Source organism: Sorex fumeus, unplaced genomic scaffold (assembly GCF_029834395.1).
Source record: "Sorex fumeus unplaced genomic scaffold, SorFum_2.1 ptg000094l, whole genome shotgun sequence".
Taxonomy (NCBI): Eukaryota; Metazoa; Chordata; class Mammalia; order Eulipotyphla; family Soricidae; genus Sorex; species Sorex fumeus.
This window is the reverse complement of record NW_026606151.1, coordinates 3,946-30,802: the sequence shown is the minus strand read 5'-3', so window position 1 is coordinate 30,802 and position 26,857 is coordinate 3,946. Positions and strand designations below refer to the sequence as shown.

The 26,857-nt window shown below is 46.9% G+C and overlaps 1 protein-coding gene across 1 annotated transcript; it reads left to right on the top strand.

Moving 5' to 3' along the window:
• The first annotated feature begins 463 nt into the window (after nt 1-463).
• Nucleotides 464-12,648, top strand: LOC130040299 (antigen peptide transporter 2-like). The gene is given in 13 exon segments (XM_056132329.1): nt 464-570; nt 1,112-1,258; nt 1,260-1,617; nt 1,701-1,815; nt 4,606-4,736; nt 5,002-5,207; nt 8,233-8,430; nt 8,516-8,644; nt 9,927-10,115; nt 10,282-10,455; nt 10,624-10,783; nt 11,695-11,831; nt 12,196-12,648. Coding segments are annotated over 12 exon segments (2,112 nt in total). The 5' UTR covers nt 464-570; nt 1,112-1,120; the 3' UTR covers nt 12,373-12,648.
• Nucleotides 12,649-26,857: the final 14,209 nt, after the last annotated feature.

Sequence of the window (26,857 nt, the reverse complement as noted above, 5' to 3'; positions counted from 1 at the left end):
TCATTCGCAGTCACACCAAAAAGAGTGGTTTGGGGTCCAGAGAGCAAGTACAGTGGCAAGTACAGTACCGTTGCTGATAGGGTTTCATACATAACACTTTTACCACCTTTCAGCACCATAACCTTCTCAAAAAAGCCGGGCAGTTTTTAGCCCCGGTTCCACACTGGATCTGGGGTGTGGGTAAAAGGGTGGTTCAGCTCTCAAAAAGGATCAGAGCTTGAAGGAGTCAGAACTTAAAGTCAACCAATCCCGTTGTCCCATTGCAAAGCAACCCATTCTTGAAACCGCTTTGTTTCACTAAGTGACAATGTAAACAGCTTGCAGTGCTTTCCCGGAGTCACAGTTGCTGGTGCAGTTGCTGGAGAGGGAGAGCGGCTTCTCCGTCTGCGGGTTTTGTGCGCCCCCTGCTGGTCGTCTCGCCAGCGCCTCTTCAGGGAAAGCGAAAGTGGAAGCAGCGGATTTAGGGTGCGGGGTGTAGGCGCGCGACACTGCAGGAAGCCCGTCTCAGAACTCAGTTCACGGAAAAGTCATAGAACTCAGTTCAGGGAAAGGAGCTGCGGGTCCTAGCAGGTGAGTGCATATGCCGGGAAGCCGGAGCGATGGCGGGCCCTGCCGATCCCCGGAGCCCAGAGTAGTTCCCTCGGGGTGGGAAACCCCCAGCGCGCTGGGACTCGGCGGCCGCAGCAGGGCAGAGGAGGAAAAACTTAAAACATTTTAATTTTTGTTTTGTTTTGGGGCCACACCCGGCGATGCTCGGCCCCTCCTGCTGGCTCTGCGCTCAGGGCTCACTCCCCGGGGGGGGGGGGGGGCAGGTTTCGGGGCACCCTATGGGTGCCGGGGATCGAACCCGGGGCGCCTGCGTGGGAGGCAAGTGTCCTGCCCGCTGGATCATCTCTGAGCCACTAAGCATTCTAATTTGAATTTTGTGCCTTTAAAGGACGAGGCTCCGACCTGCGGCAGGTCTTCCTGTTTAGGAAGCAGGTGCTAACTTGCACGGGGCAACCAGGGGACCCTTTGGGTGTAGGGTGGGTGAGAGAAGAGCCAGTGACAGGGCGGGGCGCGGGAGGATCCGAGGGGCCTGGATTCCCTAATTCTTCACTTTTTACCCCAGACGGCTGCCATGGGGCTCCCTGACCCGCGCCCCTGGGCGCTCCTGCTGCTGGCGGACACGGCCTTGCTCTGGGTGCTGCGGGGGTCCCTGGGGGCACTTCTTCCCGGGGGGCTAGTTGGCCTGTGGCTGGAGGGGGCCCTGCGACTCGGGGGGCCTGTGGGGACTGCTCGGACTGGCGGGGCTGCGCGGGCTGGGGGGGTCGCCGCCCGCCCTGCTTGGCCTGCTGACGCCGCTGTTCGTGTCCCTGCGGGCTCTGGTCCCCGGGGCCCTGGGCGCGCCCCCTCTCCGCGTGGCCTCGGCCCCCTGGACCTGGCTGCTGCTGGGCTACGGCGCTGCGGGGCTGGCCTGGGCCGCGTGGGCCGTGCTGAGCCCCCCGGGAGCCCCCGCGGAGCAGGAGCAGGACCGCAAGAACAACCGAGCCCTGATGTGGAGGCTGCTGAAGCTCTCCAGGCCCGACCTGCCCCTCCTCGGGGCCGCCTTCATCTTCCTCATTCTCGCGGTGCTCGGTGAGTCCCAAGGGGCCCGAGAGTGGGGTCTGGGGGAAGCCCCCAGACCCAGCGCGTTCACCTGGCTCTTTGTGCGTCTGCAGGGGAGACTTTAATCCCGCACTACTCTGGCCGCGTGATTGACATCCTGGGAGGGGATTTTGACCCAGACACCTTTGTCAGCGCCATCTTCTTCATGTCTCTCTTCTCCATTGGAAGGTAGGTGATGGGTACCACTGTGAGCCCCCAATTCTCTGCAGGGGCTTCACTTTCCTACTCTTAATTCCAAACCTTTCTGTGTGCACAAAGCACCAATTCTGTTTGCTTGTTTTGGGGGACACACAGAGAAGTGTCCAGGGCTAAGTACTGGCTCTGTGCTTGAGGGACCATATGTCACATGGATGGAACCAGGGAAGGCGGATGGCAAGGGAAATGCCTTACCCACTTTACTAGGTATCCGGCCCTAAAGCACCAATTCTGAAAATATGTATCTGTGTTTTTTCAAATTCCCAGTTGTATTTCAACATCAGTTCATTTCTTTTTTGTTGTTGTTGTTTTATTTTATTTTTGGAAGCTTTGTATCCATTAGCATTTTAATTTTTTATCTTTTATTAATGATCTAGGGTTTTTAAAAAACAAATCTTATATTGCTAGGAAGCCTCATATACCTCTCATATATGCTATATGCTTGTATATATTATATGTTGTATAAAGGGGCAGAACAATAGTATAGGAGGTAGGGTGTTTGCCTTGCATGTGGCTGGTTCGGGTTCAATCCCAATCATCCCACCTGGTCCTCCAAATTCATCAGAAGTGATACCTGAGTGCAAAGCAAGAAGTAAGCCCTGAGCACTGCTGGATGTGGCTTCAAAACAAATAAACAAAACCCTCAAAAACTGCATAAATAAGATAATGCAAATATGTATTAAATATTTTTAAATTTTTAGTTTGAAATAATTTGTGTTTATAGAAGAGTTGCAAAGACGGCATGTCCATTTCCTCTAATATTGACATCTTATGTGAACATGGTTGATGATGTCAATGTAGACTTCATATTGGCATTTGTTGATGCAGTGCTATTTAGTGGATGGTTTGAGCCGCACTTAGTGATTCTTGGAGTTAACTCCCAACAGTTCATTTCGTATACCACCAATTTTTTTCTAGCATTTTAAAAGCTTTTAGATACAAATTAAATGAATGTCACGCAGAAGGAGTTTGTGTGGATTGGGGGGATGAACAGTGGGCTGAAGTACCCACTATGCATGTGGGGTGGATCTGGGTTAGATCTCTGACTTGAACTTTGCATGATCCCCAGAGTTAGGTGTAGCCCAACTCTGCAGGAGCACGGCAGGGTGTAACCCCCAAATTAAAAAGAAAAAGAAAAGAAGTTTTTGTGTCAAATGAAATGTCTCTTGGTTGATTCTCAACATTTCTGCCTCCTTGAAATTCAGTATCTCTTTTGTGCCTTTCAGAGTTTGTTTCTGAGCTTTTCACTCCTTAGAGGATAGTTTTCTTCCTCTTGATTTTCTTTGTGCTTTGTGGGTTCCCAGAGATCTTACTCTGAAATGTTCACTTTTCCCTAGCACCTTTATTCTTTTCCTCTGCATTTGCCTTCCTGGGTACCCAAGGAGGTCCTCACCCCCCGGTTCGTGCAGATGTCTCTCCTTACCCTGGAGACAGCTGGTATAACCATGTCCCTCAGCACTGCCAGGAGTGACCCCTGAGCACAGAATAGCTCCTGAGCACTATCTAGTGTACACTCCAAACTAACAAGGGAACATTTTTTCTGCTGGCTAACTTGGCTCATCTCTGCAGACTCCCAGAATCCCTTGTCTGTGCTCAGAAATAGTCTTGCAATCTCTACCCACTTGACTTCTCTACTGTCTGGTGACAGCCATTATCTCACACTCCACATACCCAAGCTCGAAATGCACCACTCTCTCTCCTGACTGTCTCTTACTCCCTTCCACAGAACCATCATATCCTAAGCTTCAAATAGGAGAATACTAGAGGCCTTTCTCATGTTCTAACTTTGTCATTTTCTACTGTCAAAATGTTTCTCTTTGAAGCTGAAGATATAGTACAGTGGGTAAGGTGCCTTGCATGCAACTGGCCCGAGTTTGATCTCCAGCATCCCATATGGTCCCCTGAGCACCACCAGGAGTGTCTCGTGAGTGCAGAGCCAGGAGTAAGCCCCAAGCACAATGAAATTTGATCCCCAAACCAAAAACCAAACAAACAAAAAACAAACAACAAAAAAGTGTTCCTCTTTGGGGCTGGGAATAGTGGTCTTGCCTTGCATATATGAGGTCCCTGGAACTGTCATAACAGACAAGCAAATTAACAAAACCGTTTTCTCCTATGGCTTCCTTCTCTGTATTCCCACTATGATCAAGTCCAAACCCTCATCTCTGTATGTCTGACTATGCCAACAGCCTTCTACCCAGAGTTTCTAGATTTGTACTAGAAACACCTTTGTAAAAGACCATTTCTATATTTCACAATTTCCTTTTAGTTGTTTTATTATAAATTTTAGTTTGTCAAATAGGAATTCTCCAATGTAAGGGATTATAAGGATGAGGAACAGAATGACTCTAGGGCTTAGGAGAAGGGATGGCAGGGGGTCCTTGATCTGGTTCCTAGAAGGCAGCATCTGGGGGAGGGAAGAGGGACTTGGGGGATGGGGAGGAAAGAGACCCAGGCAGAGAGGAAGCTGGAAGGACAACACCTAGAGGGCAGCCCAGTGGACAGAGGCCATTTCTCCTCACTCCTCCTGTGTCCTCCACTATTGAGTCCATAGACAGTTGCGAATTTGTTGTGAATTGATTTTGCTCAAATGTTTTCATTTTCTTCCTCTAATTTTTCCTGTGCCTCTGGTTGCCCCTCTCTTGCTCCTCATTCTCTGCTTCCATTCGTCCCATGCTTTCTTCCCTGTTTCTCTCCTCGGTTCCCTCCTTTTCTGCCTCTCTCTCCCCATCACCCACCCACTGCCCCTCTCTTGCCCTGCAGCTCTCTGTCTGCTGGCTGCCGAGGAAGCACCTTCACCTTGATCATGTCCAGAATCAACCTGCGGGTTCGAGAGCAGCTTTTCTCCTCCCTTCTGCGCCAGGACCTTGGTTTCTTCCAGGACACGAAGACAGGTGAGGCCAGGAGTGCAGGTCTGGGATCCCCCTAAGCCCCGATATTTTCCCCCTTAATTTCCCTCCATGCACACCCATCTCCTGTGCCATGACACCAGGGTCTGGGCTGTCTTTCCCTCTTGGGGTCATTGTAGTGATGGTCACAGACTCTGCAGGTGAGGGAGGGTGTTTAGGGGAGGGGGCTGTTTCAGAGGGAAGGTCAGGGGGGAGTTTGGAGGTGGTCCTGCATTGCATATGGCCTCCCCATCTGCTCTGACCTCCCCAGGGGAGCTGAATTCCAGGCTGAACTCAGACACCACCCTCATGAGCCGCTGGCTCCCTCTCAATGCCAACGTGCTTCTGCGGAGCCTGGTGAAAGTGGTGGGGCTGTACAGCTTCATGCTCAGCCTGTCTCCACGACTCACGCTCCTCTCTCTGCTGGAGGTGCCGCTCATGACAGCTGCTGAGAAGGTCTACAATGTTCGTCGTCAGGTACTTGCGTGAGAGAGCACCCCAGGAAGCATCGAGCTCCCCTGCGGGTTTATAATCCTCAGACCAGCATTTCTGATGGCTTTAGGGGTCCATGACCCTCTGGGACACTGTGACCCCTTTGGGACACTGTGTTTGTGTGCGGGGGGGTGGGGTGGGGTGGGGGTGGGGTGGGGAGATGCGTAGGGGGAAGGAGGGCACCAATAGATCCTCCTTCCCAGGAGGTGGGGAAAGGACAAGTTTTCATAGTCTCCAAGGATCCAGATGTATCTTTCCTATTGAGGATGAAAAATGTCATCTTAGAGCCAATTCCATCATGAGCATTCCCCATCATGCCCAGCAGGAGGAATTGCCCAGCATAGGGAGAAAGTGGCACATACACTCAGAAAGTTTGAATGTCAGTTCTAGCATCTCCTTCCAATATTTTTCTAGTTGCAGTGAAATATAGATAGGAACAAGCTGTTTTCAGCATTTTCAGACATGACGCTTCAATGGTATAAAGAACATTCTCATTGCTGTGTAGCCACCACCACCAACCACGCCAAAACGTTTTTCTTTTTCCCAAACTGAAAGCACACAGCAATTAAGCAGCAGATCTTCATTTCCGACACCCCCGACCCCACACCAGCCACCACGCCCCCCAGCCACTTTTCCTCTCCTTCCTAGTTTGACTTCTTTAGGCATCTCCTGCAATGAAATCCTGTGTCTCGTCCTTTTGTGACTGGCTTACTTCACAAAGTATAATGCCTTCAGTGTCATCCATGTTGTAGCATAAATCAGAGTTTTCTGCTTTGCAAAGGCTGAATCATAAGGCAGTTATGGACATGGTGCATAGATATCTGTGGGAGTCTTTGCTTTAAACTGTTTGGGGGGTACCTCTTTGGATATACAATTGCTGGATCATATGGAAATTCTATTTTTAATACTTTGAAGAGCCTCTATACTTTTTTTTTCCATAGCAACTGCACCGTTTTACATTCTTACCAATCATATACAAGTATTTCTGTTTATCCATAGCTGCTTCTACTTGTTATTTTGTGTGTGTGTAAAGTAAAAGTTTAATTTAAAATTATGAGAGGAAGGAAAGGGAGGAGAGAGAGATGGGGTGGGAGAGGGAGGACAGAGCACTGTAAAGTAAAAGAAAAAGAATTATGCACCTTGAATGCAATGTGGGTGAGTCCAGAATGGAGTGTGCCTGTTTTCTTGTTTTAATAACCAGTCATCCTAGTGGTTGTAAGGTTGATAACTCATTGCTGTTTGCTTTGTGTTTCCCTGATATGTGATACTGAGTGTTTTTTTTATTGTGCTCTTTGAAGCTACATATGAAGGCATATATATTCAAATCCTTATTTAAAATCCGCGTGATTTTTTAATTGGTGAGTTCTTTATATATTTTGGCCATTAGCCCCTTATCAAATGTATAATTTGCAGATATTCTCTTCTATGGGTTTACGTTTTTGTCGGTAAATATAACCTTTTGATTCATGAAAGGGTGTGTGTGTGTGTGTGTGTGTGTGTGTGTATGTGTGTATAGGTGTATATATGTGTGGGTTTTTTTTTTATGGGCCACATCTAGTGATGCTCAAAGGTTACTCCTGACTCTGCGTTCAGGAATTACTCCTGGTGATGCTCAGGGGAATCTTGCAGGGTACCAGGGATTGAACCCAGGTTGGGCATGTGCAAGGCAAGAATGCTACCCACTAAACCATCTCTTCAACCCCAAATTTATAAAAGTTTTAAATGTGATGATGTCCAAGAAGTTCTTTTGTTGTTGTCTGTGCTATTGGTATCAGACCCAAGTAATCCTGCCAAACTCAGGTCAACCGCCCCTTTTTTTCATGTAAGATTTTTCTTCTCTTTCTCTTTTTTGGGAGGGGTGAGTGGGTGGTTAAATGGACTGTACCTGGTGGTGCTCAGGGCTTAGCCCTGGCTCTGTGCTGAGGGATCACTCCTGGCAGTCCTTGGAGGATCATATGTGGTCCAGGGGATCGAACCTCATGCCCTACCCACTGTACTGTCTCTCCAGTTTTCATCTAAGAGTTTTATGGTTTTAGCTTTGATGTTCAAGGTTTTTAACAATTTTTTTTTAACAAATTGCATTGATGTTCAGATTTTAGATTGACTTCAAACCACATCTCTGCCTTCTATATCTAACTTTGGTTCCTTAGAAAAACTTCCTCTTCATTCTTTGTTTTATTTATTTATTTGTTTGTTTATTTATTGCTTGTTGGGTCACACCCAGCGATGCTCAAAGGTTACTCCTGGATCTGCACTCAGGAATTACTCCTGGCGATGCTTGGGGGACCATATGGGATGCCAAGGATTGAACCTGGGTCCAACATGTACAAGGCAAATGCCCTACCGCTGTACTATCGCTCTGACCTCTCCTCTTATTTCCCAAATCAGACACCAGGGATTGGTAGGAATGACCACAAATACCACTTTAAAATAGCACAGATCTCTTTCACCACCTCACATTGAGAACTCACTTCATTCCCACCCCCCCCCCCGACCCCCAATCTCATCAGTCCTTTTGGGAAGAAATATATGGAAGAGGGAAAGGGAGTAAGAGCATGAAATATTCTTGGTCATGGGGAAGCATCAATTTGTTACTGTGTCTGGCATATCGAATACTCTCGGTAGCTTGCCGGGCTACCGAGAGGGGCGGAGGAATCGAACTCGGGTCGGCCATGTTGGCTGCGTGCAAGGCAGATGCCCTACCCGCTGTGCTATCGCCAGGGCTGGAGCGGTAGCACAGCAGTAGGGCGTTCGCCTTACACGCGGCCAACCTGGCCGACCCGAGTTCGATTCCTCTGCCCCTCTCGGAGAGCCCGGCAAGCTACCGAGAGTACTCGATATGCCAGACACAGTAACAACAAAGCCTCCAATGGAGACGTTACTGGGCCCGCTCGAGCAAATCGATCAAAATCGACGGGGAAGCATGGCGCGGTCTGGAATGGGACCTGGGGTTCCGCTGTCTGGTTCTCAGTTCTCAGTTCCCCCTGTCATCCTCCAACCCCCTATCCAGGAGTTGCTTCAGAAGATCCAGGATGCGGTGGCCAAGGCGGGCCAGGTGGTGAGGGAGGCTGTTGGTGGGCTGCAGACAGTGCGCAGCTTTGGGGCAGAGGAGGAGGAGGTGTGTCGCTACAGGGCTGCCCTGGAGCGATGCCGGCAGCTGAGGTGGCAGAGAGATCTGGAAAGGGCCCTCTACCTGCTCCTGAGGAGGGTGAGAGGCTGGGGAAGGGCGTGGGAGGGCAGGAGGAGGGGGGAGGTGGGGCGGTAATGGCGCTCTCATCCCTGCTTCCTTCCAGGTGCTGCAGCTGGGGGTGCAGGTGCTGATGCTGAACTGTGGGCTGCGGCAGATCATGGCGGGGACCCTGAGCCAGGGCGGGCTGCTCTCCTTCCTCCTCTACCAGGAGAACGTGGCTCAGTATGTGCATGTGAGTCGGGTCTGCTGCTCCTCTGGGCTTCTGGGTCCAGGACCTTTGTTTTCTTTATTTCTCTGGCTGGAGCGATAGCACAGCGGTAGGGCGTTCGCCTTACAAGCGGCCAACATGGCCGACCCGAGTTCGATTCCTCCGCCCCTCTCGGAGAGCCCGGCAAGCTACCAAGAGTATCTCGCCCGCAGGGCAGAGCCTGGCAAGCTCCCCGTGATGTATTTGATATGCCAGACACAGTAACAACAAAGTCTCCAATGGAGATGTTACTGGGCCCGCTCGAGCAAATCGACGATCAACGGGAGGGCCTTTACTTACTTTACGCTCCCTTAAAAATACAAATGCAAAACGACCTAACCCAGCACTTTGTTGTTATTTTTTTGTTTGTTTTTGAGTCACACCAGGTGGTGCTCAGGCCTGAATTTGGTTTTGAGCTGAGGGAGCACTCCTGGTGGGATTTGGGGGACCCTCTGTGGTGCCAGGATCAAACACGGGTCTCTCCTGCCCTGCAACTAGTTTTGTTGAGACTTTACATGCAAAAAAAAAAAGAAAAGAAAAATAAAAAAGAGAGATAAATTATAATAAACCTTTGTGAGTTTTTTAATACCACTTGTTTTCTATTTTATTTTGGGAGGCACACCCAGCAGTGCTCATAGACTCCTACGCTTGACTTTATACTCAGGGATCACTACTGGCAATGCTTGGGGAATCATTAGGAATGAGTCTGAGGTCAGGGGCACTCAAGGCAAGTGTCTCACCTCTGTACTCTGCTGCCTGTGCCCCCCAACTCCCATTTTCACTGTAATCAATGCATGGCCACTATTTTTTCTTTGCATCTTCATCCATATTATTTTGAAGCAAATCCAAGATATAGTTTTACTTGCACATATTTTGATATTTATCTCTAAAATGTAAATATGCAAATGTAAAATTGTAAATGAAATACAAGCACACAGCCTAAAAATTCCGTAATTACTAACATTCATCAAATGCAGCAGTAAATGGCCCAATTTCTACTTGTCAAAATCACGCCTTTAACACACATCTTTTTCATATATCTGCGTTTTTTTTTTAACATGGCAGCAACAACCACTGATGTTCAGTAAGTAATTTGATACATCACATTGACGCTGGGGTTTGGTACCACATCAAACTCCATCCACGTTGCAGATGAAGCGCAGAGAACAACTCTCGAACTCAGGGAGAAGCATGGCAGGGGTGGCGCACGTAGGGTGAGTGAGGAGTTGGGATGTACATTCTATGACCTTCCATTCCTGTTTTCCAGACCCTGGTGTACATATGTGGGGACATGCTGAGCAACGTGGGGGCCGCGGAGAAGGTGTTTCACTACCTGGACAGACGGCCACAGCTGCCTCCTTCCGGCACGCTGGCTCCGTCCTCTCTGCAGGGCCTGGTGCAATTCCAAGACGTCTCCTTTGCTTATCCCAGCCGCCCTGACCAGCCCGTGCTAAAGGTGCTTGAAGGAAGACTCAGCGGGGAGGGCCAGCCCCCTGCCCCTGGCTGCTTATGCCTGATCAGAACTTCTGACCTCTGACCCTTTGCCTCTGCGGGGCTCATCTCACCTCTGATAAAATGAGAAAGGATGTGCCCCCGCCCCAACTTTTGCCTCGCTTTCCTAGGGGCTGACATTCACCCTGCGTCCTGGTCAGATGACCGCACTGGTGGGGCCCAACGGGTCCGGGAAGAGCACAGTGGCTGCGCTGCTGCAGAACCTGTACCAGCCCACGGCCGGCCAGCTGCTGCTGGATGGGGAGCCCCTTCACCAATATGAGCACCACTACCTGCACCAAAAGGTGTGTGGGTGGGGGAGAGGGGCAGGAGGGAGGAGAGAAGCAGAGGGAGAGCAAGGGGCACTGTGGGCAGAGATGCCAGGAGCCCATTGTGAGGGAGGAGGGCAGGGAGGGGAGGAGGTGCCTGCCTGGGGCTCACACACAGTCTCTGCCCCCCTCGCCCCTGCAAAGGTGACTGTGGTTGGGCAGGAGCCTGTGCTCTTCTCTGGCTCTGTGAGGGACAATATCACCTACGGGCTGAAGAGCTGCAGTGATGAGGAGGTGATGGCCGCTGCCCGGGCTGCCAGAGCTGATGAGTTCATTGAAGAAATGGAACATGGACTGCACACAGGTGCCGTGGCAAAAAGACACAGGACTTTACTCTTGGGATGACGGTTGCTGTTCCCTTGGCTTCCACTTTTCTCCTTCCCCGGTTGTTTGCACTTTGTAGCCACCATCTGATGGAGTCTGTCCTCAGACACTGCTGCTTCCTCTAGAGAGCCTCTGCAGGCCTCAGACTTCCTTGTGCCTCCTTATCAGGCCTTACACCAAACCACACTGCTCCTCACAAGGCTTCACACCTCCTATGCCAGGTCTCAAACCTCCTTGGCAGAACTCACACCTCCTCAACAGGCCCTACTCCTCCTCATCAGATTTTACATCTCACCAGGCCTCACACCTTTGTACCAGATCACATGCCTCCTCTCCAGGCTTCACATCAGGCCTCATACTGCATTACTAGACCTCACACCTCAGTAGGCACCAAACATCTCCACACCAAGCCTTATACATCCTCACCAGACCTCACATCTCCTCACTATATCTCTCATCTCCTCAGAAGGCCTCACAGCTCCTCATACCAGTCCTCATACCAGGCCTCACACCGCCTCACACATTCTCACCAGGCCTCTGTCTGCCTAACTGGAGTAAAGTCCTCAGGAGGCCTCACACCTCCTCACACCAGCCCTCACACTAGGCCTCACACCTCAGTAGGCATCAAACCTCTCCACACCAAGCCTTATACATCCTCACCAGACTTCACATCTCCTCACTATATCTCTCATCTCCTCAGAAGGCCTCACAGCTCCTCATACCAGTCCTCATACCAGGCCTCACACCGCCTCACACATTCTCACCAGGCCTCTGTCTGCCTAACTGGAGTAAAGTTAGCAGGTGGAGTTCCCTTGGACACAGCCCAGCTTCTGCACAGGAAATTGTCATGTTGCTCTTGTGTGACTTCAGGCCTTTCTCTGCTTTCCTCAGATGTAGGGGAGAAAGGGAGCCAGTTGGCTGTGGGACAGAAACAACGCCTGGCCATTGCCCGGGCCCTTGTGCGGGACCCGCGAGTCCTCATCCTGGATGAAGCCACCAGCGCCTTGGACGTCCAGTGTGAGCAGGCTGTGAGTACTGACTGGGGCAGGTGGCAGGAGATGGGGACAGTGGGACTTGAGGGCAAGGATTGGCCAGGGGGAAGGCAAGTGGCGTCATCCATTGGTAGATCAGAACATCTGCACCTTCTCGGAAGGGGACATGGAGAATATGGTGATGGATGACTCCCCCACATGTGGATACTCCAAGGCCATTCTGCCCATCCTTCAACTCTAATAGTACAGCTGAGAGAACTGGGCAGGGAGGACTCTTATCTTCCACTTTCCCACTTTCTCATCCTCACGTCTTTACCCTGAGTTGCGAGAGACAGTGCCTGATTGGAACGTAGCATTGGCCTATTCTCTCTATCCTGAGTGCTGTGGCCACCTCTTCTAGCTGCAGGACTGGATGTCCAGCGGGAACCGGGCAGTGCTGGTGATTGCACACCGGCTGCAGACCATCCAGAGCGCCCACCAGGTCCTGGTGCTGAAGCAGGGAGAGCTGCAGGAGGAGGCGCAGCTCCTGGAGGGCGGCGACCTCTACTCCCGCCTCGTGCAGCAGCTACAGAACTGAGGTGCCAGGGGCTCTGGGCCTGACTCTGGGCCATCCTCGTGATCCAGAGCACCCTGCTTGGAGTCTCTCTGAGGCTGCACCCTTAGCTCTGGTTTCTGGAACTGGAGGCACCACAAGCGTTTGGTCAGCCTGAGCTTGATTTTGTGTGTGTGTGTGTGTGTGTGTGTGTGTGTGTGTGTTGGAAGACTGTCTGTGTCCAAGAACCTTTTATCTTTCATTGGCAGCTTTTCTGTGTGCGGCTGTGTGAACAGCAGTAAATAAATATATTTTAAAATGCTTGTGTTTATTGTATGACTAGAACATTCCTTTGGAAAAGTAAATTTAACCTTTGATTTACTTCCTGAAATAAACGAGGTGACTATTTTATTTATTTTTTTGGTTTTGGGGCCACGCCTGGCAATGGCCAGGCTTACTCCTGCTCTGCGCTCAGGGATGACTCCTGGCTGGCCTGGGGGACTATTTGGGGTGGTGAGAATCAAACTGGGGTTGGCTATTGCAAGGCAAGCGCTTTGCCCTTTCTATTCTCTCAGCAGCCCTAAGGTGTTTATTCTATCAGTCTTCTTTCAGTCTAGTATTAGCTAATCTGACATAAATGTTCTTGTCTTTGCCATTCTGTGCCCTTCCCGAAGCCCACCTGTGCCTGCTGCTTTGGAGGAACAGAATGTAGTTCCTTAAACAATGGTGTTAATAAAGCAGTGCCAAACAGCTACAGTTAATCGTTTAATATGTGCAGGAACTATGCTAAGCACCTTTTCTTCTATTATTACGTTTCATTCTTACCCACAGTCCTATGAGGTTGGTTATGCATTATAGATTCGATGAGGAAATTGAGTCTCAAAGAGCTTAAATAAATTTTGCCAAGGTTATAGAGTGGAGTTGAGTTTGATTGTAGGTTTGACTCGGGTGCACATTCTCAGCAAATAAACCATATTTTCTCGTGTTCCTGACTAGATCAAGAGAGATACTTTTGCTTTGGTCTGAACAGCTGTGAGCATGTTATCTTCTCTCTAGTCCTGTTGTGAGAATTTCTTAGTCTTAGATGAACTTTGTTTCCAAAAGGTTCTCTGTCATCAATTCACATTTTTGGGGGGTCTTGTTTCAATGTCACACCAAGTAGTGCTGGGGTGGCAGTGGGGAGGGGCTGCTTTCAGTTCTGTGCTGGAGGTGGGGGGTCTCCCAACAGAGCTGGAAACCACGGGTGCTTGCAGGGATCAAACTTTGGGCCCCCCCAAAATGTGCACTCTTTAAGCTATCACCTCGGTCCCCATTGAGCCATTTCTTTCAGTCATTCATCAGTCACCTTTCTTCCTAGGAGTCACAAAGAACAGAGTCACATATAGAGCATCCTGTCTTTTAAATGCTTTTAACCTGTATCTGTTCAGATCTTCCTCAGCACACAAAGCTTTCCAGTCTGCTGGTCTTGCCAGTTCCTGTTGCATTAACCTCAGTCAAAACTAACTTCTTGACCTTTATACTTTGCACCTGGTGTGTTCTTGCCATTCTCTGCATCCTTCCTGATCAACTTTTAAAATTTACGTTGAATTCTTTACTACTTAATGCAGGATTTAGGTGTTCCAGGAAATCTTCCCTTAGTATCACTGTAGCACTGTAGCACTGTCCTCCCGTTGTTCATCGAGTTGCTCGAGTGGGCCCAGAAACGTCTCCATTGTGAGACTTTTTGTTACTGTGTTTGGCAAATCAAATACGTCATGGGGAGCTTGCCAGATTTTGCTGAGCGGGCGAGATATTCTCGGTAGCTTGCCGGGCTCTCAGAGAGGGGCGAAGGAATCGAACCTGGGTTGGCCGGGTCGGCCGGGTCGGCTGAGTGCAAGGCAAACTCCCCACCGCTGTGCTATCACAGTCTGGAGAAAATGTCTTTTGCATAAGCTGCTAGCGGAAGACCACATAGCTTATAAAATTTCCTATCTACTGCATGGCCCAAGACTGGGTTCATAGTAAGCAGTAAGTAAATTAGCAGGTTTCTCTCCTGCACCGTGCCAGCACTGAGTCCAAACTTGGACTGTTCCTGGGAGGGATTTAGCTTTGAAGCCTCCTGTTCTTGGAAAGAGAAACTGACACCTTCCCAGAAGTAGCAGGGACTTTCCAGGCTAGCAACTGGCTCCTCCCTGGAATTGTTTTCTGCCTGACAGCCACTGGGGGGCAGGGTGTGGTGACAGAAGTTACTCCTGAAAACGGACCTTTGCTGACTCCTGTTGTGTCTTGCCTCTATATGTCCGTTTCTCTCTTTAATGCCACAGAATTGAATTTGCTTTTGGAAATTCCTTCTTTCCGCACCAAATGCTCTTTCTCTATTAACAACATGGGGGCAATAATTCCTATATTTCCGGAGGAGGTGCAGACTTGGATGAACCTGTAGCACAGTAAAAGATGATATTAAAGTTTTTTTTGCTAATCTTAGCAAATTACACCCAGAGACTCCTACCCTCAGCCTGGAAAACACTTTGAAGATAATAGAGCAGTCACTCTTAAAATGATATAGAGAGTAACTGGTCTGAAATCACACTCCTGACAGTGGGGGAGTGGGAGGAAATCCACCTGATGTTGGGCAGTACAGGAAGATGCAGCAGACTGGAGCATCTTAAGGTTCCCTGAAATGAGGCCAGGGATAGGACAATGGGTGAGGCATTTGCTCTGCATGCTGCCAACCTGAATTTGATACCTGGCATCTCATATAGTCCCCAGAGTCCTGCCAGGAGTGATCCCTGAGCGCAGAGTCAGGAGTAATCCCTGAGTACTGCAGGTTGTGTGTGAAGGGGATGGGGTGGAGGGTGGGAGGGGCACAAAAACAAAAGACCCCCTCGGGTCAGAGACACAGAACAATGTTTCTTGAAGGTCAGAGTATTCAACCTATATAGACAAATCTTTACACGTGGGGTCTGGTATGACAGATGTTAGAAATTCTGTTTGGTCCTGGAGTTCTAGTTCTAATTCTTTTAATTCATCCTTTTTCATGCTCTAAACCTGCCCCAATTTTCTTTTTTTTCTGTCACTTAGATTGAATATCTTCCCACTCAGTTCCATTTTATCCTTTTCAAAGTTAGATTTGAATGGAGACAGAGAAACTTAGAAAACACCCATGCTGCTGTGTTGGGATCGAACCCCATCGAACCTGCATGCAACATGTGCTCAGCCTGTTTTTTTAATCTCATTTTTCTTTTATTTTTTAATTTTTTAAAGTTGAATCACCGTGAAATACAGTTACAAAGCTTTCATGTTTGAGTTTCAGTCATACAATGATCGAACACCAATCCCTCCACGAGTGCTCATTTTTCACCACCAATATCCCCAGTGTCCCACCTCTCACATCCCAATCCTCCCCCTGTCTCTATGGCAGACAATTTCCCCCATACTCTCTACTATTGGGCATTATGGTTTGCAATATAAATACTGAGAGGTTATCACGTTTGGTCCTTTATCTACTTTCAGCACACATCTCCCATCCCAAACGATCCATCCAACCATCAATGACTTAGTGATCCCTTCTCTATCCCATCTGCCTTCTCCCCCAGCTCATGAGGCAGGCTTCCAAGTATGGGTGCTCAGCTTGTTGAGGTCACTCCCAGCTACAGTGGAGAATTTGGAGTCTTGTCTGCCACTTGCAGTCACAGAGCTGTCATGAATGAGAGTGAATCTGTTAGGGGTTTTGGGGAAAGAAAAAATTCCTTATTCTCGTTTTTTTGATAAACATCCATATTGGTGAATGGGCACTGGTGCCGGTATGTTATTTAGCCATTCACCTCTTAATGATGGGTAATTAGGTTGTTGAAAGTTTTTTGCTATTATAAACTATGTTTCATACAGATATTGTAATACACTCTTGCATAAAAAGGAAATCCTGAGCATTACTTAGTCCAAGTGTACGTAAAGACTATGAATATTAATAGCTTCAAAATTGCCTTCATGAGAGGTTTCATTGTTATTTTTCTTTTCTTTTTGGGTCACACCTGGCGATGCACAGAGGTTACTCCTCCTGACTCTGCACTCAGGAGTTAATCCTGGCAGTGCTCAGGGAACCATATGGGATGCGGGGAATCGAACCCGGGTTGGCCGTGTGCAAGGCAAACACCCTACCCGCTGTGCTATCTCTCCAACCCCTCATTTTTATTTTTTACACACATATATTTAAAAGTTTCTGCATGTAAGGCCATCTCCAGTTCATCGTGGGACCTGATCTTTGCATTATGGCCAGGCCTGGGTAACTCTGACATGTCAGATAAAAATTAATGCTGTTATTGGTGTGTATCCTGTCTTTAGCCAACCCCACAGGACTTCTCAGTAAGTAATGGGGTACCCCAAATGCAGAGTTCTCTAATCTTGCTGATTTATGCAAAAGAACAAGTCAGGTTTGTTAAGCCATCTGGCAAAATTTTAAAAAATGAAGATGGAGAGAGAAGGATTTACTCCTGGCTCATGCACTCAGGAATTACTCCTGGAGGAGCTCGGTGGACCATATGGGATTCTGGGAATCAAACCTGGGTCAGCCGTGTACAAGGCGAACACCCTACCCGCTGTGCTACTGCTCCAGCCCCAAGAACGAAGAAAAATTAAGGGAAAATTTGAATAGGTTTATAAGAATACAAAAGAGTGTTATCCAAAGGAAAGAAAAGGTAAGAGAGAGAAGAAAAGAGTCTGCCACAGTCTGGAGTTGGGGTGGGAGGGAATCTGGGAAACTGGGAACATTGGTAGCAGGAAATGTTCACTGGCAAAGGGATGGATATTGGAACATTGTATGATTGAAATTCAAACAAGAACAACTTTGTAACTGTGCATCTCCTGGTGATTTAATAAAAAATTTAAAAATATAGTGGTGATATAAAATTTAAGCTTTTTCTTTTTGATGGGAGTTTTGAAACTACACCTGGCAGAGTTTAGGGGAACATGTCAGGTCTACCACATGCAAAAGACAAGTGTCTAAACCCTTGTTACTTCTTTGGCCTAGAACTGAAAACTCTTAAACCAGTTAGGGGGAAATTAGAATACTTAACATTTTAGTTCGTGTACTAAAAGTGATGAAAGGAGAGAAGAAAGTGCATTATATAAAAATAAAAATTTCAAGAGCATTCCTACTTATACTCCTTTTAGAATATCTGACAAATTGAAACAATAAAACAAAAATTATTCAGTGAAAATTTTAAAAGGAAATACAAGCATCCCATGCTTTTAAAAAAAAGTTCATGCTGAATCAAAACAACAATGAGATAACATCTCACACCACAGAGACTGGCACACATCCAAAAGAACAAAAGCAACTGGTGTTGGCATGGATATGGGGAGAAAGGGACTCTCCTTCACTGCTGGTGAGAATGTCGACTGGTTCAGCCCTTTTGGAAAACAGTGTGGAAGATTCTCAAAAAATTAGAAATTGAGCTCCCATTTGATCCAGCAATATCATTTCTGGGAATATATCCTGGAGATGCAAAAAAGTATGTAGAAAAGACATCTGCACTTGTATGTTCATTGCATATTGTTTACAATAGCCAGAATCTGAAAAAAAAAAAAAAAACCCTGAGTCTCCAAGAACAGATGACTGGTTAAAGAAACTTTGGTACATCTACACAATGGAATACTATGCAGTTGTTAGAAAACATGAAATCATAAAATTTGCATATGAGTGGATCAACATGGAGAGGTTCATGCTAAGTGAAATGAGTCAGAAAGAGAGGAACAGACATAGAAGGACTGCACTCATTTGTGAAATATAAAGTAACAGAATGGGAGACTAAACACCCAAGGAGAGTAGAGATAAGGACAAGGAGGATTGCTCCACAGCTTGGAAGCCGGCCTCACATGCTGGGGGAAAAAGACAGCTCAGATAGAGAAGGGACCACCAAGTAAAGGAGGTCCTGCTCAGGATGGGAGATGTGTGCTGAAAGTAGACTATAGACTGAGCATGGTGGCCACTTAATACCTGTATTGCAAACCACAACTCCCAAAAGGAGACAGAGAGAGTAAGAGGGAGTGTTCCTGCCGCAGAGCTGGGGGGGGGGGGAGGGATGGGGTGGTGGTGGGAGGGATACTGGGAACATTGGTGTTGAAGAATGGGTACTGGTTGAGGGATGGCTACTCGATTACTGTATGACTGAAAGGTAAGCACAAAAGTTTGTAAGTCTGTAATTGTACCTCATGGTGATTCACTAAAAAAAAGAAAAAGGAAAAAAAGAAAAGAAAAGGAAAATATTGGTAAAATAAAAAAAAGGTTCACGCTGTACCTGTTTCCATGAGCAAATATTGAAGAGGATTTTTCTTCTAAGACAAAAAGGGGGAGCAGCAAAAATAGAAACTAGCATTTGGATAATTCCCCCCCTCCCAATCACTGCCATAGTCTCATATGGAACAGTGCTTACCCCAGCCATGAGAGTGGGTAGCTCTTAACTTCTTAGGAAACTTAAAAAATGTCTTAAATTAAAGAACTGTTGGGGACTAAATAGATAGATAGAGGAGAAGGGCAGGAGGAGAAGCTTATGGGACCTTTCAACTCAGAATGCTAACGTAAGAAGCAGAAGCTGCCCTGTGGGGGTCTGTAACTACTCCCTCTCCTGGAAGAATCTACCTGAGAGAAAACTCAATACAAATATATTTATCCCAATAAACTAAGGTCCTTGGGTGTGTAACAGTCTAGTCTGGATAGATGAAGAGATTTAGGCGTTTTACTAAAGAATGTTGTTCTCCTTCTGATGATGACTGGTTCTAAAGCAATAAATATTGTGGTGGATACTTGGGGCTCTCAGCCCATGAGGCTGTTAGTCCCCTGAGCCCGTACTTTTTCTCTTATTTCTGACTCTTTTTGCTTTTTGGATCACACCCAGCGATGCTCAGGGGTTACTCCTGGCTTTGCACTCAGGAATTCCTCCTGGCTCTGCAGTCAGGAATTACTCCTGGTGGTGCTTGGGGAACCATAAGGGATGCTGGGAATTGAACCCAGGTAGGCCGTGTGCAACGCAAATGCCTTACCCACTGTACTATCGCTCCAATCCCCTCTTTTCTTTTTTGATGAGAAAGAAGCAGTTTTGTTGTTGTTGTTATTGTATTTTTTTTAAAGAATTACTGCTGTTAAAGAATCAAAGCAGTTACACAGCTTTCATGATTGAGTTTCAGTCATACATTGATCGAACACCCATCCCTCCACCAGTGCACATTTCTCAACATCAATATCCCCAGTATCCCTCCCAACAACCCCACCCCATCCCATCTCCTGCCTCTGTGGCAGTGATAGGTACCTTTCTTCCTACTCTCTCTCTACTTTGGTCCTCACGGTCTACAATTCAGATACTGGAAGGCCATTATGTTTGGTCCTTATCTGACTCTTTTTGTAATCCTCCTGGCATTCCAGCTTTAGACCTGTTCACCTGGTGCCTGTCCCTGGCAATGAACCATGATTTGCAAAGTAATTGATAGTTGAGTTTTAGGAATATGATATTTCAACACCAACTCCACCACCAGTGTTGATTTCCCTCTACCAGTGCTTGCATGCTCCCTCCGGCACTGACCCTCACCCCCCATGCCCCCACAACCTGCCACCCTGACAGGCACATTTAAAAGTTTGGTGGTCACAGCTCAGATCTCATGTTTTCAGTGTTACTGAGTCTGTGCTTTGGAGGTACAGCTGTACCACTCTCCCACATCACCAGTATAACCAAGAACCCTGATCTCTCTTGCCCCATTTCTTCCCTTTCTCATTTTCTTCCTCTCTACCACCTTGATTTCTTTCCTTCTTTGTCCTTATCCCTATTATCTGGGATCAAGATTGATTTAAGTATCTCCTTTTACTGTGTTTCCTCATCAGTTATTGTATCTTAGAGAGCTATTTCTAATGTGCTATACATAATTTTTGCCTTTAATGCATCACCTTTTTTTTTTTTGCTTTTTGGGTCACACCCGGTGATGTCCAGGGGTTTCTCCTGGTTCTGAACTCAGGAATTACTCCTGGCGGTGCTCGGGGGACCAATGGGATGCTGGGAATCAAACCCAGGTCAGCCCAGTGCAAGGCAAATGCCCTACCTGCTGTGCTATCACTCCAGCCCCTAATGCATCACTTTTGCATTAGTGTTAGGTGTTACATGGCATGACTTGATTCCTTCTGTCAAATTTCAGTTCAAGTCCATAACTGATATAGATATAAGCTTTTCTGTGATTTTTCTCATCAGGGTGCTACCGTTTCACCGAAACTCTTCAATGCCACCCTCGAGAATGTCATGTGACGACTGGAATAGGAAGGAATGGGAGTGAAGATAGAGGCCAGCAACTACACCACCTCCGCTCTGCTGATGACATCATTCTAATAACACTAAACATTACCCAAGTGGCACAAATGGTGGCCATCTTCTACCGTGAGTGTGGAAAGGTCAGACTCCAGATGAATCTCATGAAGACAATGTTTATGAGAAACAGTCTTGTTCCTGACATTCCATTTGCTCTCAATGGAACGACCATCTCTGAATGCAACAGTTATGTGTACCTAGGTTGAGAAGTCAACATGATGAATGACCTGGCACCTGAGTTGTGCAGGAGGAAGAGAGAGGCTTGGAATGTCTTAAAGAGCATTGAAGAAATAGCTAAGAGGACGAAAAACCTCCGGCTCCGGGTTTATCTCTTCAATTCCACTGTTCTTCCTGCATTAACATATGCCTCAGAGACCTGGGCCCACAAAAACAGGATGAGAACGCTATTTGGGTCTCCCAAAGAGGAATGGAAAGAGCTATGCTTGGAGTATCACATTTCACTCAAATGAGAGAAAGAATCCAGTGTTTCAGTCTCAGTTGACTGTCAAGAATCAGGGACGCTGTCTTGTTTGCCAAGGCGTCAAAAATCAGATGAGCTGGACATGTAATGAGATTTGGAGACGACCGCTGGGCTAGAGCCATTACCGACTGGATTCCACGGGACGTCAAAAGACCGCGTGGATGCCCACCTATTAGATGGTCAGACTTCTTCGTCAAGACCCTAAACGATCGGTTTGAGGCTTTTCGTGTTCCTAGAATGAGCAGGCACCATTGGACTACACTAGCATGTGATAGGGACTAATGGAGACGTTACTGGTGCCTGCTCAAGCAAATCAATGAGTAACGGGATGTCAAGTGATCAAGTGTGATTTTTCTCTCTATTCTTCGTTGTGTATTCCTCTTTCTTTTTTCCCCTGTTCTCTTCTAAAGCCTAACTTCTTAAACTCTGGGTTGCAACCTCTGGGGTCACATGTGAGGATCACGAAAAAATTGGCAACAATAAAAGTTTTCTTAATACCTCATGATTGAAACATTAATTCAAAGGCTAGAGAGAGAAGAGGGGTGGAGGCACGTGCCTTGTATGAGCCTGACTCTAATTTGATCCCTGGAACTTCATGATCCCCTGAGCTGATGGGTGTAACCTTGGAGGCCCCCCAACAGTACCCTTTGTAGCCTTGGTCAGCCCTGGCACTGCAGGGCCCAAGCAGCACTGTGTGTTACAACGCTATTGACTAAGAAATTGAGTGTCGCTGGGAGTGGCTCCCTGGGTCCCTGGGCACTGCTTGGGAAGGCTGCTACTAAAAAATAAATTAAAGACCAAAAATGGAACAGAAGTTGCTTGTGTGGCATTTCTCAAACTTAAAAAAAAGGTCTCAAGTGGAGTAAAAAATAAGGGGGTCTTAAGTGGAATAAGTTCTGCTCTAGGGAACACAGGAAGTTGCATGCAATATATGTGATTGTTCCTTGCAGATGGTATAGAAGCATTATTCTTCTAATTGCCTGAAACAAATATGCCTTCAATCACTAATCTCGTGACTTTGGATTAAACACAACTATTCAATATACGCATATGTTTATTTCTGTGCTCTCTATTGTGTCCCATAAACCAGGATGTTCATTTTATACCCGTACCATAGTATTTTGATTACTCAAGCTTCATAATACTGTATGAGAAATATAGTTTGGAAGAGGATCAAAATATTCTACATTCTTCAATTAAACATGTGCCCAAGGGGCAGGAGTTATAATACAGTGGGTTGCCTTGCATGTGGCTAAACTGGTTTGATGCAGGCATGCAATATGGTACCCTGAGCCTCACCAGGAATGACTCCTGAAGCGCAGAGCCAAAAATAAGACCTGAGCACCACTGGGTGTGACCCCAACACCCCTCCCAAAACGAACAAAACCCCCCTAACCTCCCCAAAACCAAAACAGAAAACAAACACCAATAACAAAATCCCAAAACAACAACAATAAAAAACAAACCAAAAAAAATGTGCCTGAACACCACACTGAAGAGTGGGACTCTAGACAAATATATCAGTTAAGCGCTTGAGAACTGTCAGTAGGTGCGTGGAAACTTAGGTCATTGCAACAATCACCACATAGAGAAAGGGAAGAAGAATCAAAACAAGCAAACCAAATAACCCACCATATCTTCCCAGCTCATAGAAGTAAGGCATAAAAATAAAAATGTGAAGAAAAACCAAGTCAGAATTTCTGTTAACTGTACCCCCATAATTGTGTCAGTCTGGGGCTGGAGCTATAGGACAGCGGGTAGGGTGTTTGCCTTGCACGCAACCGACCCAGGTTTGATTCCCAGCATCCCATATGGTCCCCGAGCACCACCAGGAGTAATTCCTGAGTGCAGAGCCAAGAGTAACCTCTGCAGAGCCAGGTGTAACCCCTGGCGTCACCGGGTGTGACTCCCCACCCCCAAATTGTGTCAGTCTGTTTGAAGAGCCTGGGGAACCAATATCCTTCCACTGCACACACAAACACTAAGCATGGAAAATGTCTCAACAAAGTTTCTCACTGGACAAATCAGATGCTTCAGTTTATGAAAGATGGCCAGTCTCAATGGTCAGTGGCTAGGGATATTCATACCTCTAAATTCCTTCAATTTCTTGCTTGTAATATGAGACCCATGAGATAAATATAATGGTGACCTATTCTTGCACCAAATTATTGTAATACAAACCTTCAGTTACTCTGCCCTTTAGTTAGTTTTGAGGTAGTTAGTAAGGGTCCATGACAATGAAATTACTGGGAAGTAATAAAACCAATAGCCCTGAGGCTACAAAAAGTCCACCTTGCAGATGCAGGAACCAAGGTCTGTTACCTGGCACCAAGAGACCTGAGAAGGCTGAATCCCCTCCCACTTGGCAACTACCCAAAGAACGGACCCTTTCTTAGCTAGAAGCACCACATGGGGAAAGCATGGAGAGATCCTATAAAATCCACTTTGAACAAAGGAAGAACATGTATATGCTGCCCAAGTTCATGTGCTGCTTGTGCCGACATGGCCGAACACATGTGATGCCAAGCACATGGGTTGCACCCATTCTCTGTTGAATGTGTTACTCTCTCTCCCTTTATTCTCCTTCCTTCCGCTTCATAATAGCCTCCAAATAAAATCTGTTTTTACTTCACTGCTCATCTCCTCCTGAACTTCTTTTCTGTGATACAGGACAAAACCCTGCAAGGTCTGGGTAAGGCCTAGGACTGACTTTTCTTTCCTGCAGAGAGAAATTCCTCACCCCAGCCTGAGTCTGTGGCTCCCCAAGAAACGGGGTGTTGGGGATCAACTCTTGTGCTGAGAAGACCTCAGGTGTGGCTTGATGGTCACCTGATGGAGCTGGTGGCACTCTGACTTATGCCATACTAGGACTCCCTGCAGACTTTTTCAGTCCTGGCCTTCATAGCCGGTTCCCTGGGTGGTAGAGGTGGTGGATTAGGACAAAGTGAGTATCTCTCTCTTCTCCACTTCACATAAGCTAACTGTGGGGGCCCACTGACTTCAGCTTTTCACTAAAGTCTAAAAATGCATGTATAAAAATCAAGTTTTCCTTGGGATACTGAGTTAGAAATAAAATACAATGGGAAAGGACAGCCTAAGGACTTAGTAGTTACTTGAACTTTAGTTCATGTTTACATTATTTTATCTACAAAATATCATGATTGCTTTAACTGTGAAGGGCTGGTCTCATGGTAGTCCTGCCTTATTAAACCATTTTAACTTTCATTTATTATTGTTCTCAAGTGCATAGAACCAGGTTAATCCTATTGACATTAATCCTCCCCTATCACAGCACTTTCAATTCAATGATTGTTGCAAGGACTCCCTCCTCTCCTCTTTTGCTTCCATTATCACATCTCCCTTTAAAAAAATATCTCCAGGGCTGGAGTGATAGCACAGCTGGTAGGGCGTTTGCCTTGCACGCGGCCGACCCGGGTTGGATTCCCAGCATCCCATATGGTCCCCTGGACACCGCCAGGGGTAATTCCTGAGTGCATGAGCCAGGAGTAACCCCTGTGCATTGCCGGGTGTGACCCCCCAAAAAAAGCAAAAAAAAAATATATATATATATATATATATCTCCATGGAGGGACTACAGCAGGCAGCGTGCTTGTTTTACAAATGACTGATTCAGGTTCAAACCCCAGCAGCCTGTATGGTCCCCCGAATTTGGCCAGGATTGATCTCTGAACAGAGAGTCAGGAGGAAGCCCTGAGCACTGCTGGATTGGTCCTCAAACAAACAAACAAACAAACAAACAAAATAAAAAAACAACCCTTCAATGGAAAAATGTTCTTTGCCCTTAAACTGTCGCTCCATCTACCCTACTCCCCTCAGTGATTGGAATCATGACCCCCAGCTCTCCCAAGCATCTTTTATTCTTCCCCTTCACTCCGCAGAATTCTGAGGGAAACAGGACGCACCACATCTGCTTTCTCACATCTCTCTGACTCTCTGTTATCCCAAAATCAACTTTCATTTAGTCCCCTCCTGGTCTGATTCTTGTTGCTCTAACACTCTCCTAATTGCTTTTCTGCCTCCAGTTTTATGTTCCTCTATTCTATCCTTCCACTTGAGTATTCTTCTGTGGACTGAACTGTGAAGCAGTTCATTAGTTTCCTCGCTCTCAACTTGCACCCTGGTCCCTATTGGCTGCCCTTAGCTGGAGCGATAGCACAGCGGGTAGGGCGTTCGCCTTACAAGTGGCCAACATGACCGACCCGAGTTCGATTCCTCTGCCCCTCTCGGAGAGCCCGGCAAGCTACCGAGAGTATTCGATATGCCAGACACAGTAACAACAAAGTCTCCAATGGAGACGTTACTGGGCCCGCTCGAGCTGATGAGTGAAATGTCTACCTCCCATTCTGAATTTCAACTTTCCCTCTGCTGCTTTACCATCCCCAAACTCTTTCCATGTCTCTTTTCTTTTTCTTTTAGATTTTTATTAACAATTATAATTTATAGTTTTATTCTAGTCACCGTAATTTACAAAGTACTGTCAACAATATGATTTCACACACAGAACAGTTCAACCCCATACCCTCCACAGAGTGCCTGTTTCCCTCTCTGTGTTTCAGTCTTGCTTGTCTTTGCTGATTTGAAGTGTTTTGTCCTCAGTTTGGAGGCATGCCATGCCTTTTGAGATATTGCCAGTGAGTCCCCTTTATGGGAAAAGAAGACCATTTGTTTTTTCTTACAAATATTTTTTTTCCTGAGTATATTTTTGTTGAGTATTGATTTTGCTGAGTTTTGGTAGTAAGCTTGAGCGGGCCCAGTAACGTCTCCATTGGAGACTTTTGTTGTTACTGTGTCTGGCGTATCAAATACTCTCGGTAGCTTGCCAGGCTCTCCAAGAGGGGCGGAGGAATCGAACTCGGGTCAGCTCCCTTATGGCTGGAGCGATAGCACAGCGGGTAGGGCGTCTGCCTTGCACGCAGCCAACATGGCCGACCCGAGTTCGATTCCTCCGCCCCTCTCGGAGAGCCCAGCAAGCTACCGAGAGTATTCGATATGCCAGACACAGTAACAACAAAGTCTCCAATGGAGACGTTACTGGGCCCGCTCGAGCAAATCGACGATCAACGGGAGGGCCTTTACCTTTTACTTTTACCTTGGTAGTAAGATCCTATGGAATGTACCTGGAAACAAGGATTTCCCCCATGTTGGGTTTGAGACTGCTTTTCTGCTCCTGTTCTTTGGGAAGCTTCTTTGCTTTTATCATTGATCCATGGCACGTGTGTCCTTGTAGGGTACGATGGCAGAGTTCTGTGTAAGGAAAAGGTAGGGAGGCAGCTGCTTGAAGGCGGAGAGTTTCCTCATCTCAAACATCTTCAATAAACCAAGGGAAAATTAGCATGTTTATTATGTTTTGTGGCACACCTGTGGTGCTCAGGGATCATTCCTGGCCGGGGCTCGGGGACCATACCGTGCTCCTGTATGCTGGCCACATTCAAGGAAAGTATCTAACCCCCTGTACTATTTCTCTAGCCCAAAGCAGCAACAAATTGAAACAAATCGAGTTTTCATGCACAAAAGGGACAATCAAAACGTTAGATTAACCATCAAATAACATTCCGTTTGGGAAAAATTTAGAAATTAAACGTTCCTAAACTTGACATGGGTTAGTTACAGAATAATTGGAATTATTGTTCCGGGAATATGTGATGTGGCATATCACCGCCAGATGGCGATAGAGACTGAAATAAAAGTTACATTTCTGAACTCG